The 16,085-nt window shown below is 35.8% G+C and overlaps 1 protein-coding gene across 50 annotated transcripts in view; it reads left to right on the top strand.

Moving 5' to 3' along the window:
- LOC141259327 (IgGFc-binding protein-like) overlaps positions 1–16,085 on the top strand; it is a 187,511-nt gene that overhangs the window by 125,174 nt on the left and 46,252 nt on the right. For 28 of the 50 annotated variants that reach the window (XM_073675146.1, XM_073675093.1, XM_073675139.1 and 25 more), the window contains 6 exons: positions 2,430–2,519; positions 3,744–3,833; positions 6,456–6,545; positions 7,770–7,859; positions 12,668–12,757; positions 15,362–15,451. In XM_073675146.1, coding sequence (XP_073531247.1) covers positions 2,430–2,519; positions 3,744–3,833; positions 6,456–6,545; positions 7,770–7,859; positions 12,668–12,757; positions 15,362–15,451 — 540 coding nt within the window. The remainder of the gene's footprint in view (positions 1–2,429; positions 2,520–3,743; positions 3,834–6,455; positions 6,546–7,769; positions 7,860–12,667; positions 12,758–15,361; positions 15,452–16,085) is intronic. The other 22 variants (XM_073675141.1, XM_073675137.1, XM_073675133.1 and 19 more) reach the window with 9 other exon arrangements.

Genomic DNA, 16,085 nt, shown 5'->3' with positions numbered 1-16,085 from the left:
TGCTACCGTTCAGGCCTCCCCATAATGCCTTGTAGCCATCTCATAACATGGTATAGAAGAGCCAATCAGGAAGGGCTATTAATGCCTTTGTTGCTGCTGTTGAGACTGCCACTGCTGGTCCTTCACTGACTGACATGTCCTTGACGGTTCCATCATATTGTATAATCTGTAGATGCTGCCGCAACCACTGATAATAGACAGCCACATACCCCTTGCCTGTTCAAAGAGCTCTACAGCTTTACTGTATTTCTGATGGTACCCCCTACCTTGTACAGGGTTTATAAACATGAACCTTCTCCGCAATAACTGCTTTTTAAAAAGAAATGGATCATTTACTTTCCAATCAGTAAATATATTCCTGCTCACAAAAAGTAGTCATTTTTGGATTGTTCTAAAAATATGACTTTTTCATTTTACATTTTACAAACAACGAACCATTTGATATTCCCCAAAGAAGAATCATATTTGGGCCCCTTTTATTCAAACACCTATGGCTTCCTTCATGTACATTGCCTGTGTATAAATTCGGGTATGGCAGTCATCTCCGCCCCCTTTTAACTTTTTTTAAAGCATAAAAATTCTGATTGTACAGAATGATATAAAACAGGCTGCTGGTTACCAGTGGTTAGCATCCATTTACCCATAGCCATATACGTTGAGGTCACTGACTTTACAAAGGATATGAATTTGTAAAAGAGATTAAAAAGAGTTTAATACAATCCTAGCAGAGTGTTACACATATAATTCCAGATAATTATATACTTTGAAAAATTTGTAATTTACTACAAATTTTTTGGCCACAGAATATTGTTTTTTGAAAAATTCGACAAATCTGATAAATTTGAATTGAAAAGATTTGCTCATCTTTAGTAAGAAACCTGTATTGATTTTAATTCTTTTTATTATTGTGTTCTCTTGTACTCTGTTGTTTAAAGAGCTATTATAAAATTAAACATATACTTGTACACTCCTCAACATAGAAATTGCAAAAACAAGAGGGCAAATTTGTGCGTTATGGAAATCCCAGGATCGATAGACATGTTAATGATATGCAAATGATTTATAAATTGAAACAAACTTTTCAAATGATTTAGATTTATTCGGTATTGAGTATGAGCACCACACACATTATACAAGCACTTACACACCTTGACATGCTATCAGTTAGGCTGCTCACAGTTCCACGATCATCATGTAGCCTGGCATTGTCGTTTTGATAAATGCGTTCTGCCACAGTTTTGAGAAGTGTCTGTATCACTGGTTCCACCACAAAATTAATGTAACGTAGAGTTGTTCCTCTGAAGGGCGCAGCTCCTGTATGGGCTGCACACAAAGAACAGTATGCAGGCTCAATTGTAAGTCTTTAGATTCATACATTAATTCTTACAATAAAATTGACAAACCTATACACTTACTATTGAGCCTATAAACCCCTCTGTGTGACCAGTTCATTAAGGAGCTGTGCATTTTAGAGCAGAGTTTTATCCAATTGTGAACATCTTGGGACCCATATTGCCTGTGATCAGCAGCACATATCAGCCCCTATGATATGTAGATTTTCAAAAAATTATAATCACCCTTTAGTAGATCCAAAAGTCAGCATAATTACTGTATAAAATGTAAACATTAGAATTACTAATATAACTGTAGGAAGTCAAATCCTGGCTCTGTTGCTTCGAGCGTTGACTGTAGCTGTGCAGATATGCTTGTGAGACTGAAATCTGGTGGCTACTGCGAGGAATAAAGTACATTTTTTCCCAGTAACCACGTATTTAGTACAGTGGCAGGGCACCTTATTAACTCTATTTACCTTCAAATTAACCCAATATCTTTAAGGTGATAGTTTCATCAAACGTGACAAGTTCCCTTTAAAACAAAACCTTTCTTTTTAATTTATCTAGTGTCTCAATTGTTACTTTATTTCTGGAGTTTTTTTTGCTGTTCTATGAATAAATCATTCAATCTTTTTCTAAAGTGATTTTAAAGAATGGGAGTCTATAATGGTTACTCCAAACTATAATTATTTATTTTGTAATGCAGAATATGAGCTGATGCAAACTAAAATACTTTGGGATTAGTTTGAGTTTATAATAATGAATAGGAACCATTAAAATTAGTTGTTTTCACAAAAACCTTTAGTTTACTTGTGCCCTAAGTGATATACTAAACCAGTTACTCCAAAACTTGTGCCTTCATTCCATAAAACTAAGTCCTTTTTACCCATGAGGAATGTGGTGTCAGATCACTGTTGTTTCCAGATCTTTATCAGGCTGCTCATGATATCAACACCTGAAAATCTACCAACAGCATGGGTAATCTAAATTCTACGGCTGCAAAAAACATAAAGATCTACCTTATATTTTTTAGCTCTAAAAACATGGGAACTTCAATTCTTATAATCTAATAAAACACATCAATTGCTTCACCAGGTTCTACCACATTGTCTCCAACTACTAAGCACACCATAGAAATTACGGTGCCACAAACACCAGGCACAACACTTCCACAATCATCTTCTGGTAAGAAATAGAGATGAGCGAGTTGACTCTTGATGAATCAAATTTGTGTTGAATTTTAAGAAATTCACTGGAAATGGCGAATTCCAATCATTTACAAAATTTGGAGCTTGAATTGCCAAAAAATGCCTAATACAGTTTTACAGAAAGCAGAAAATTACATTGGCAAATTAAGTCTCACATGACATCAGATGTGACCGTGCAGGCCTCCATGTAATGCATTGTAGCTATAAATTCACATGGTATAAGACAGGAAATAAGGATGGGCTAAGAAAGCCTTTGTTGCTAGTGTTGAGACTGCCAGTGCTGGTCCTACACAGGTGGTCATCTCCCTGCCTGTCCCATCATATTCTATATTGTGCAGTTCCTGTCATAACCACTGACTTTAGACAAGCAAACACCTGCCTGCCCTTTGAGCTCTACAGTTTTATTGTACATCTGCTGGGAATCCTATCCTGCACAGGGTTGATAACCATGAAATTGTTCCCAAAAAAGCCATTAATCCTTTACTTTCCAAACAGCAAAGCTGTTGCTGCTCACATAAAAGGAGTAATTTTTGGATGGCTTGTTTAAAAGCTATAGCTTTTTCATTTTCCAAATAACAAATATGTTGCTTTGCCCCAAAGAGGGATAATTTGCTTTGCAAACACCCCTGGCTTTTTAATGTTTGTTCGCTCTGTATAAACTCTGACATGGCAGTCATGTGCACAACTATTTTTACTTTTTAAAACGCAGAAAAAATGTGATGGTACAGAATGCTATTAAACAAGATGTTGGTTATCACCGATTATCATACATTTACCCATAGTCATATATGCTATGATCACTTTGACTTTACTTAAGTCTATGAATGTGTCAAAGAGCTTAAAAGAAGGTCAATACAGTCTTAGGAGACTTCAGAGTGTTACACATGAAATTCCAGGCAATTGAAGACTTTGCAAAAAGTGCATTTTATGGCAAATTGATTGGCTGCAAACATAGTTTTGTGAAAAATTTGACAAAGCTGACAAATTTGAATTTAATAGATTTGCTCATCTTTAGTAAGGAACCCTGTATTGTTTTTTTACTATTTTTATTATTGTTTTCTCTTTTACTCCATGGTTTAAGAGCTATTTTCAAGTAAAAAATGTACCTATAAGCTCCTGAACATTGAAAGTGCAACAACAAAAGGGAAAATTTGTGGCATTGTGGAAATAATCTAACAAAACACATCAATTACTTCACCAGGTTCTACCACCGTCTTTCCAACTACTAAGCCCACTGCAGAAATCTCAGTGCCACAAACACCAGGCACAACACTTCCACAATCGTCTTCTGGTAAGGAATAGAGATGAGTGAGTTGATTCTTTTTTAATTAAATTTATGTTGAATTTTAGAAAAATTGGGTGGGTACGACGAATTCCAACAATCTGCAATTTAGAATATTTGAATTTCCCTTAAAAATGCCTAATACTATTTTACAAAATGCAGAAGTCTACATAAGCAAATGAAGTCTCATATGACATCAGATGCAACCATGCAGGCCACCCCATAATGCCTTGCAGCCATCTCATAACATGGTATAGAAAAGCCAATCAGGAAGGGCTATCAATGCCTTTGTTGCTGCTGTTGAGACTGCCACTGCTGGTCCTTCACTGACTGACATGTCCTTGACGGTTCCATCATATTGTATAATCTGTAGATGCTGCCGCAACCACTGATAATAGACAGCCACATACCCCTTGCCTGTTCAAAGAGCTCTACAGCTTTACTGCATTTATGCTGGGACCCCCTACCTTTCACAGGTTTTATAAACATGAACCTTTTCCGCAAAAACTGCTTTTTAAAAAGAAATGGATCATTTACTTCCCAATCAGTAAATATATTCCTGCTCACAAAAAAGTAGTCATTTTTGGATTATTCTAAAAATATGACTTTTTAATTTTACATTTTACAAACAACGAACCATTTGATATTCCCCAAAGAAGGATCATATTTGGGCCCCTTTTATTCCAACACCTATGGCTTCCTTCATGTACATCGCCTGTGTATAAATTCGGGCATGGCAGTCATCTCCGCCCCCTTTTAACTTTTTTTAAAGCATAAAAATTCTGATTGTACCGAATGATATAAAACAGGCTGTTGGTTACCAGTGGTTAGCATCCATTTACTCATAGCCATATATGTTGAGGTCACTGACTTTACAAAGGATATGAATATGTAAAAGAGATTAAAAAGAGTTTAATACAATCCTAGCAGAGTGTTACACATGTAATTCCAGATAATTATATACTTTGAAAAATTTGTAATTTACTACAAATTTTTTGGCCACAGAATATAGTTTTTTGAAAAATTCGACAAATCTGATAAATTTGAATTGAAAAGATTTGCTCATCTTTAGTAAGAAACCTGTATTGATTTTAATTATTTTTATTATTGTGTTCTCTTGTACTCTGTTGTTTAAAGAGCTATTATAAAATTAAAACTATACTTATACACTCCTCAACATAGAAATTGCAAAAACAAGAGGGCAAATTTGTGCGTTATGGAAATCCCAGGATCGATAGACATGTTAATGATATGCAAATGATTTATAAATTGAAACAAACTTTTCAAATGATTTAGATTTATTCGGTATTGAGTATGAGCACCACACACATTAATACAAGCACTTACACACCTTGACATGCTATCAGTTAGGCTGCTCACAGTTCCACGATCATCATGTAGCCTGGCATTGTCGTTTTGATAAATGCGTTCTGCCACAGTTTTGAGAAGTGTCTGTATCACTGGTTCCACCACAAAATTAATGTAACGTAGAGTTGTTCCTCTGAAGGGCGCAGCTCCTGTATGGGCTGCACACAAAGAACAGTATGCAGGCTCAATAGTAAGTCTTTAGATTCATACATTAATTCTTACAAAAAATTGACAAACCTATACACTTACTATTGAGCCTATAAACCCCTTGTGTGACCAGTTCATTAAGGAGCTGTGCATTTTAGAGCAGAGTTTTATCCAATTGTGAACATCTCGGGACCCATATTGCCTGTGATCAGCAGCACATATCAGCCCCTATGATATATAGATTTTTCAAAAAATTATAATCACCCTTTAGTAGATCTAAAAGTCAGCATAATTACTGTATAAAATGTAAACATTAGAATTACTAATATAACTGTAGGAAGTCAAATCCTGGCTCTGTTGCTTCGAGCGTTGACTGTAGCTGTGCAGATATGCTTGTGAGACTGAAATCTGGTGGCTACTGCGAGGAATAAAGTACATTTTTTCCCAGTATCCACATATTTAGTACAGTGGCAGGGCACCTTAATAACTCTATTTACCTTCAAATTAACCCAATATCTTTAAGGTGATAGCTTCATCAAACGTGACAAGTTCCCTTTAAAACAAAACCTTTCTTCATAATTTATCTAGTGTCTCAATTGTTACTTTATTTCTGGAGTATTTTTGCTGTTCTATGAATAAATCATTCAATCTTTTCCTAAAGTGATTTTAAAGAATAGGAGTCTATAAGGGTTACTCCAAACTATAATTATTTATTTTGTAATGCAGAATATGAGCTGATGCAAACTAAAATACTTTGGGATTAGTTTGAGTTTAGTAATAATGAATAGGAACCATTACAATTAGTTGTTTTCACAAAAACCTTTAGTTTACTTGTGCCCTAAGTGATATACTAAACCAGTTACTCCAAAACTTGTGCCTTCATTCCCTAAAACTAAGTCCTTTTTACCCATGAGGAATGTGGTGTCAGATCACTGTTGTTTCCAGATGTTTATCAGGCTGCTCATGATATCAACAACTGAAAATCTACCAACAGCATGGGTAATCTAAATTCTACAGCTGCAAAAAACATAATGATCTACCTTATATTTTTTAGCTCTAAAAACATGGGAACTTCAATTCTTATAATCTAATAAAACACATCAATTACTTCACCAGGTTCTACCACATTGTATCCAACTACTAAGCACACCATAGAAATCACAGTGCCACAAACGCCAGGCACAACACTTCCACAATCATCTTCTGGTAAGAAATAGAGATGAGCAAGTTGACTCTTGATGAATCAAATTTGTGTTGAATTTTAAGAAATTCACTGGAAATGGCGAATTCCAATCATTTCCAAAATTTTGAGCTTGAATTGCCAAAAAATGCCTAATACGGTTTTACAGATAGCAGAAAATTACATTGGCAAAATAAGTCTCACATGACATCAGATGTGACTGTGCAGGCCCCCATGTAATGCATTGTAGCTATAAATTCACATGGTATAAGACAGGAAATAAGGATGGGCTAACAAAGCCTTTGTTGCTAGTGTTGAGACTGCCAGTGCTGGTCCTACACAGGTGGTCATCTCCCTGCCTGTCCCATCATATTCTATATTGTGCAGTTCCTGTCATAACCACTGACTTTAGACAAGCAAACACCTGCCTGCCCTTTGAGCTCTACAGTTTTACTGTACATCTGCTGGGAATCTTATCCTGCACAGGGTTGATAACCATGAAATTGTTCCCAAAAAAGCCATTAATCCTTTACTTTCCAAACAGCAAAGCTGTTGCTGCTCACATAAAAGGAGTAATTTTTGGATGGCTTGTTTAAAAGCTATAGCTTTTTCATTTTCCAAATAACAAATATTTTGCTTTGCCCCAAAGAGGAATAATTTGCTTTGCAAACACCCCTGGCTTTTTAATGTTTGTTCGCTCTGTATAAACTCTGACATGGCAGTCATGTGCACAACTATTTTTACTTTTTAAAACGCAGAAAAAATGTGATGGTACAGAATGCTATTAAACAAGATGTTGGTTATCAATGATTATCATACATTTACCCATAGTCATATATGCTATGATCACTTTGACTTTACTTAAGTCTATGAATGTGTCAAAGAGCTTAAAAGAAGGTCAATACAGTCTTAGAAGACTTCAGAGTATTACACATAAAATTCCAGGCAATTGAAGACTTTGCAAAAAGTGCATTTTATGGCAAATTGATTGGCTGCAAACATAGTTTTGTGAAAAATTTGACAAAGCTGACAAATTTGAATTTAATAGATTTGCTCATCTTTAGTAAGGAACCCTGTATTGTTTTTTTATTATTTTTATTATTGTTTTCTCTTTTACTCCATGGTTTAAGAGCTATTTTCAAGTAAAAAATGTACTTATAAGCTCCTGAACATTGAAAGTGCAATAACAAAAGGGAAAATTTGTGGCATTGTGGAAATAATCTAACAAAACAAATCAATTACTTCACCAGGTTCTACCGCCGTCTTTCCAACTACTAAGCCCACTGCAGAAATCTCAGTGCCACAAACACCAGGCACAACACTTCCACAATCGTCTTCTGGTAAGGAATAGAGATGAGTTAGTTGATTCTTTTTAAATTAAATTTATGTTGAATTTTAGAAAAATTGGGTGGGTACGACGATCACCAGCAATCTGCAATTTAGAATATTTGAATTGCCCTTAAAAATGCCTGATACTATTTTACAAAATGCAGAAGTCTACATAAGCAAATGAAGTCTCATATGACATCAGATGCAACCATGCAGGCCTCCCCATAATGCCTTGCAGCCATCTCATAACATGGTATAGAAAAGCCAATCAGGAAGGGCTATCAATGCCTTTGTTGCTGCTGTTGAGACTGCCACTGCTGGTCCTTCACTGACTGACATGTCCTTGACGGTTCCATCATATTGTATAATCTGTAGATGCTGCCGCAACCACTGATAATAGACAGCCACATACCCCTTGCCTGTTCAAAGAGCTCTACAGTTTTACTCCGTTCATGCTGGGACCCCCTACCTTGCACAGGGTTTATAAACATGAACCTTCTCCACAAAAACTGCTTTTTAAAAAGAAATGGATCATTTACTTTCCAATCAGTAAATATATTCCTGCTCACAAAAAGTAGTCATTTTTGGATTGTTCTAAAAATATGACTTTTTCATTTTACATTTTACAAACAATGAACCATTTGATATTCCCCAAAGAAGAATCATATTTGGGCCCCTTTTATTCAAACACCTATGGCTTCCTTCATGTACATCGCCTGTGTATAAATTCGGGTATGGCAGTCATCTCCGCCCCCTTTTAAATTTTTTTAAAGCATAAAAATTCTGATTGTACAGAATAATATAAAACAGGCTGTTGTTTACCAGTGGTTAGCATCCATTTACCCATAGCCATATATGTTGAGGTCACTGACTTTACAAAGGATATGAATATGTAAAAGAGATTAAAAAGAGTTTAATACAATCCTAGCAGAGTGTTACACATGTAATTCTAGATAATTATATACTTTGAAAAATTTGTAATTTACTACAAATTTTTTGGCCACAGAATATAGGTTTTTGAAAAATTCGACAAATCTGATAAATTTGAATTGAAAAGATTTGCTCATCTTTAGTAAGAAACCTGTATTGATTTTAATTATTTTTATTATTGTGTTCTCTTGTACTCTGTTGTTTAAAGAGCTATTATAAAATTAAAACTATACTTATACACTCCTCAACATAGAAATTGCAAAAACAAGAGGGCAAATTTGTGCGTTATGGAAATCCCAGGATCGATAGACATGTTAATGATATGCAAATGATTTATAAATTGAAACAAACTTTTCAAATGATTTAGATTTATTCGGTATTGAGTATGAGCACCACACACATTAATACAAGCACTTACACACCTTGACATGCTATCAGTTAGGCTGCTCACAGTTCCACGATCATGATGTAGCCTGGCATTGTCGTTTTGATAAATGCGTTCTGCCACAGTTTTGAGAAGTGTCTGTATCACTGGTTCCACCACAAAATTAATGTAACGTAGAGTTGTTCCTCTGAAGGGTGCAGCTCCTGTATGGGCTGCACACAAAGAACAGTATGCAGGCTCAATAGTAAGTCTTTAGATTCATACATTAATTCTTACAAAAAAATTGACAAACCTATACACTTACTATTGAGCCTATGAACCCTTCTGTGTGACCAGCTCATGCAGGAGCTGTGCATTTTAGAGCAGAGTTTTATCCAATTGTGAATATCTCGGGACCCATATTGCCTGTGATCAGCAGCACATATCAGCCCCTATGATATATAGATTTTCAAAAAATTATAATCACCCTTTAGTAGATCCAAATGTCAGCATAATTACTGTATAAAATGTAAACATTAGAATTAATAATACAACTGTAGGAAGTCAAATCCTGGCTCTGTTGCTTCGAGCGTTGACTGTAGCTGTGCAGACATGCTTGCGAGACTGAAATCTAATGGCAACTGCGAGGAATAAAGTACATTTTTTCCCAGTAACTATGTATTTAGTATGGTGGCCCGGCACCTTAATAACACTATTTACCTTCAGATTAACCCAATATCTGTAGGGTAATAGTTTTATCAAACATGCCAAATTGCCTTTAAACGAAACCTGTCTTTATCACTTATCTAGTATCTCAATTGTTACTTTATCTCTGGAATTTTTGTTGTTTTATCAATAAATCATTCAATCTTTTTCTAAAGTGATTTTAAAGAATGGGAGTCTATAAGGGTTACTCTAAACTGGAATTATTTTGTAATGCAGAATATAAGTTGATGCAAACTAAAGTACTTTGAGATCAGTTTGAGTTTCATAATAATGAACAGGGACCATTCAAATTAGTTGTTTTCACAAAAATCTTTAGTTTATTTGTGCCCTAAGTGCTATACTAAACCAGTTACGTCAAAACGTTTGCCTTTATTCCCTAAAACTAAGTCCTTTTTACCCATTAGAAATGTGGTGTCAGATCACTCTTGTTTCCAGATCTTTTATCAGGCTGCTCATGATATCAACACCTGAAAAATCTACCAACAGCATGGGTAATCTAAATTCTACTGCTGCAAAAAAACATAAAGATCTACCTTATATTGTTTAACTCGAAAAACATGGGAACTACAGCTTTTATAATCTAATAAAACACATCAATTACTTCACCAGGTTCTACCACATTGTCTCCAACTACTAAGCACACCATAGAAATCACAGTGCCACAAACACCAGGCACAAAACTTTCACAATTATCTTCTGGCAAGAAATAGCGATGAGCGAGTTGCTTCTTGGTGAATCTAATTTGTGTCGAATTTTAGGAAATTCGCTGGAAATGGCGAATTCCAATCATTTCCAAATTGAAGAGCGTGAATTGCCAAAAAAACACCTAATACGGTTTTACAGCAAGCAGAAAATTACATTGGCAAATTAAGTCTCACATGACATCAGATGTGACCATGCAGGCCTCCATGTAATGTCTTGTAGCTATTAATTCACAAAGTATAGGACAGGCAATAAGGAGGGGCTAACAAAGCCTTTGGTGGTACTGTTGAGACTGCCAGTACTGGCCCTACACTGGTGTTCGCTCTCTGCCTGTCCCATAACAACCACTGACTATAGATAGCCAAACATCCCTGCCTGTTCTTTGAGCTCTACAGTTTTACTGTACATCTGCTGGGAATCCTATCCTGCACAGGTTGATAAACATAAAATTGTTCCCAAAAAAGCCATTAATCTTTTACTTTCCAAACAGTAAAGCTGTTGCTGCTCACATAAAAGGAGTAATTTTTGGATGGCTTGTTTAAAAGCTATAGCTTTTTCATTATCCAAATAACAAATATGCTGCTATTCCCCAAAGATGGATAATTTGCTTTACAAACAACCCTGACTTTTTCAATGTTTGTTCGCTCTGTATAAACTCTGGCACGGCAGTCAACTACGCAACTATTTTTACTTTTTAAAACGCAGAAAAAATGTTATGGTACAGAGTGCTATTAAACAAGATGTTGGTTAACACTGATTATCATACATTTACCCATAGTCATGTATGTTGAGGTCACTTTGACTTTACTACGCCTATGAATATGTAAAAGAGCTTAAAAGAAATTCAATACAGTCTTAGGAGACCTCAGAGTGTAAGGCTTTGTGGCCAACATGCAGAAATGCTTAGGATTTTTCCTGAGCGTTTCTGCATCTCCCTGACAGAAAAAACTCATGCGGATTTTACATGCGTTTTTTCAGCCAAGGACAAGCATTTGTGAAGCATTTTTAGCATGCGATTTCGCATGCGGTTTGTCAAGCGCTTTCCAAGCGATTTTAGCATCACTTGGGAAAGTACTTGACAACTTGGTCACACTATATAAATCCATGCAACCAGCATGGATTTTATATAGTGTGACCAAGTTAGTTAAAATAAAGAATAAAAATGGTAAAAAAAACAAACAAAAAACATATACTCACCTTCCGATGGCCTCCGTTCTCCCCGGTGTCTCGCGGTGGTGTAAAAGGATCTTCCATGACGTCATTTAGTGATGTGACAGACCAAAGTGACATGACTAAATGACGTCATGGAAGGTCCTTTTAGATCATTGCGAGCTGCCGGGGAGCCAGGATGGATCGCTATGGAGACCGGGGGCCATCAAAAGGTGAGTATAATGTATTTTTTTATTTTAAATTATTTTTTTTTACAGGTACTATGATACCCAGGTCTGGAGGAGAGTCTCCTCTTCTCCAGACCCGGGTACCATCCGCACATTGAATCGCTTAATATCCGAATGTGCACATATAGTCATGCGGATATTAAGCGATTCAATGCAAGTCAATGGCGACAAAATCGCCTCGATTCCGCAAAATAATTGGTAGTGCTGCGGATTTTTCCGCAATGATAATCCGCAGTATAAATTTCTGCAGCATGTACCCAGCACATGCGGATTATCATTGGGGTACATAGCAGACCTTCTACCAAGCGTTTTTTAAGCGTTTCTGTGGCAGAATTGCCGCTGCAAAAACGCTTAAAAAACGCATAGTGGGCACATAGCCTTACACATGTAACTCCAGGCTATTGGAGGCTTTGCAAAATTTGCATTTTATAGCAAATTGATTGGCTACAAACATAGTTTTTTTAAAAATTCGACAAAGCTGACAAATTTGATTCTAATAGAGTTGCTCATCTTTTGTAAGGAACCTTGTATTGTTTTTTATTGTTTTATTATTGTGTTTTCCTTTACACCATGCTTTAAAAGCTATTGCAAAATAAAAAATGTACTTATACACTCCTCAACATTGAAAGTGCAACAACAAAAGGTAAAACTTGTGGCATTATGGAAATAATCTAACAAAACACATCAATTACTTCACCAGGTTCTACCGCCATCTTTCCAACTACTAAGCCCACTGCAGAAATCTCAGTGCCACAAACACCAGGCATAACATTTCCACAGTCGTCTTCTGGTAAGGAACAGAGATGAGCAAGTTGATCCTTTTTTAATCAAATTTATGTCGAATTTTAGGAAACTTGGTGAGTACGATGAATTCCTACAATCTACAATTCAGAATACTTGAATTGCCCCCCCCCCAAAATGGCTGATACTTTTTTGCAAAAAGCAGAAGTCTACCTCAGCAAATTAAATCTCATATGACATCAGATATGACCGTGCAGCCCCCCCATAATGCCTTGCAGGTATCGCATAACATTGTATAAAACAGCCAATCAGGAAGGACTATCAATGACTTTGTTGCTGCTATTGAGATTTCTATTGCTGGTCCAACACTAACTGAAATGTCCTTACCTGTTCCATCATATTGTATACTTTGTAGTTGCTCCCGCAATCACTGACAATAGACAGCCACATACCCCTTGCCTTTTCATTGAGCTCTACAGCTTTACACTATTTCTAATTGGATTCCTACCCTGCACAGGGTTTATAAACGTGAACCTTCTCTATTTGCAAAACATTATTTTTAAAAATAAATTGATCATTTACTTTCTTAACAGTAAAGCTATTCCTGCTCACAAAAAGTAGTAATTTTTGGATGGTTTGTTATACAAATATGGCTTTTTCATTTTCCAAACAACAAACCAGTTGATATTCCCCAAAGAGGGATCATAATTGGACCCCTATTATTCCAATACCTATGGCTTCTTCCATGTACATCCCCTGTGTATAAATTCTGACATGGCAGTCATCTCCACCCTCCTCCTAACATTTTAAAAAGCATAAAAAGTCTGATTGTACCAAATGATATTAAACAGACCATTGGTTACCAGTGGTTAGCATCCATTTACCCATAGCCATATATGTTGAGGTCACTTTGACTTTACTAAGGCTATGAATGTGTAAAAGAGCTTAAAAAGAGTTTAATACAATCCTAGCAGACCTCAGAGTGTTACACATGTAATTCCAGATAATTGTAGACTCTAAAAAAATTTATAATTTACAGCAAATTGATTGGCTGCAGAACATAGTTTTTTGAAAAATTCGACAAAGCTGATAAATTTGAATTTAAAAGGTTTGCTCATCTTTAGTAAGGAACGTTGTATTGCTTTTAATCCTTTTTTATTGTGTTCACTTGTACTCCATCGTTTAAAGAGCTATTATAAAATTGAAAATGTACTTATACACTCCTCAACATAGAAATTGCAAAAACAAAATAGAAAATTTGTGGCGTTATGGAAATCACAGGATCGATAGACATGTTAATGATATACTAATGATTTAAAATTTGAAACAAACTTTTCAAATGATTTAGATTTATTTGGTATTGAGTAAAAGCACCACACACATTAATACAAGCACTTCCACACCTTGACATGCTATCAGTTAGGATGCTCACAGTTCCACGATCATCATGTAGCCTGGCATTGTCGTTTTGATAAATGCGTTCTGGCACAGTTTTGAGAATTGTCTGTACCACTGGTTCCACCACAAAATTATTGTAACGTAGAGTTGCTCCTCTGAAAAGCGCAGCTCCTGTATGGGCTGCACACAAAGAACAGTATGCAGGCTCAATAGTAAGCCTTTAGATTCATACATTAATTCTTACAGAGAAATTGACAAATCTATAAACTTACTATTGAGCCTATAAACCTGTGTGACCAGTTCATGAAGGAGCTGTGCATTTTAGAGCAGAGTTTTATCCAATCATGAATGTCTCGGGACCCATATTGCCTGTGATCAGCAGCAGATATCAGCCCCTATGATATATAGATTTTCAAAAAATTATAATTACCCTTTAGTAGATCCAAAAGTCAGCTTTATTACTGTATACAATTTAAACATTAGAATTAATAATACAACTTTAGGAAGTCAAATCCTAGCTCTGTTGCTTCAAGCATTGACTGAAGCCATGCAGGCAGGCTTGCAAGACTTGGAGGAATAAAGTACATTTTTTCCCAGTAACCACGCATTTAGTACGGTGGCCGGGCACCTTAATAACTCTATTTACCTTCAGATTAACCCAATATCTGTAGGTTAATAGTATTATCAAACGTGACAAATTCCCTTTAAAACAAAACCTGTCTTTATCATTTATCTAGTGTCTCCAATTGTTATTTTATCTCTGGAATTTTTGGTGTTCTATGAATAGATCATTCATCTTTTTCTACAATGTTTTTAAAGAATGGGAACCTATAATGAATAATAAAATTATTTATTTTGCAATGCAGAATGTGAGCTGATGCAAACTAAAATTCTTTGGGATCAGTTTGAGTTTCATAATAATGAATAGGAACTATTAAAATTAGTTGTTTTCACAAAAACCTTTAGTTTGCTTGTTCCTTATGTGCTATACTAAACCAGTTCCTTCAAAACTTTTGCCTTCGGTCCCTAAAAGTAAGTCCTTTTGACCCATCAAAAAAGTTTTGTCACATCGCTGTTATTTCCAGATCTTTATCAGGCTGCTCATGAAATCAACACTTGAAAAATCAAACAACAGCATGGGTATTACAACTTCTACTGCTGCCTTGTACCTTGATCTACCTTTTATTTTTCAGCTCTAAAAACAAGGGAACTATAACACTTGTAATCTAACTAAACACATCAATTATTTCACCAGGTTCTACCACATTGTCTCCAACTACTAAGCACACTACAGAAATCACAGTGCCACAAACACCAGGCACAACACTGCCACAATCATCTTCCGGTAAGAAATAGAGATGAGCAAATTGATTCAATATGAATCAAATTTGTGTCGAATTTAAAGAAATTCGCTGAATGCATCAAATTCCAGCAGCTTGGGATATTATTTGCGTGATTTGGCAAAAAAATCCCTTTTACCATGCCTTACAAAGCAGAAAATTGCTTTATCGAGAGAAATCTTACTTGACATCTGAAGTTCCGTGCAGGCTTCCACATAAGGCCTTGCAGCTATCACTTCACATGATATAGGAAAGCCAAGCAGAATGGAGTAACAGATTTCATGATGCTGCTGTTGGGACTGCCAGTGCTGATCTTGCACTGCTGGATATATTCTTACTTTTCCTATAATTTTCTGTGCTGTGCTTTGGCTGCCAACACCTCTGCAATAGACAGCCATACATCTCTTTGGTGTCCATTGGGCTATACAATGGGCACCCAATGGTCTACTAAAATAAATTATTTTTGTAATGCTTTTTAAAAAGCATTTGCTCTTTTACTATCCAAACTGCAAACCTTTTGCTGCTCACATAAGAGGGATCATTTTTGGAAGGCTTGTTAAAAAGCTGCAGCTTCTTTAATTTATAAACAACAAACCTGTTACTATTCTTCAAAGAAGTATTATTTTTGAAGCACAGCAT

The sequence above is a fragment of the Phyllobates terribilis genome, unplaced genomic scaffold (genome assembly GCF_046119375.1).
Source record: "Phyllobates terribilis strain yellow unplaced genomic scaffold, ASM4611937v1 Scaffold_3__8_contigs__length_932513732, whole genome shotgun sequence".
NCBI lineage: Eukaryota > Metazoa > Chordata > Amphibia > Anura > Dendrobatidae > Phyllobates > Phyllobates terribilis.
This window is presented reverse-complemented; position numbering and strand designations above follow the sequence as displayed.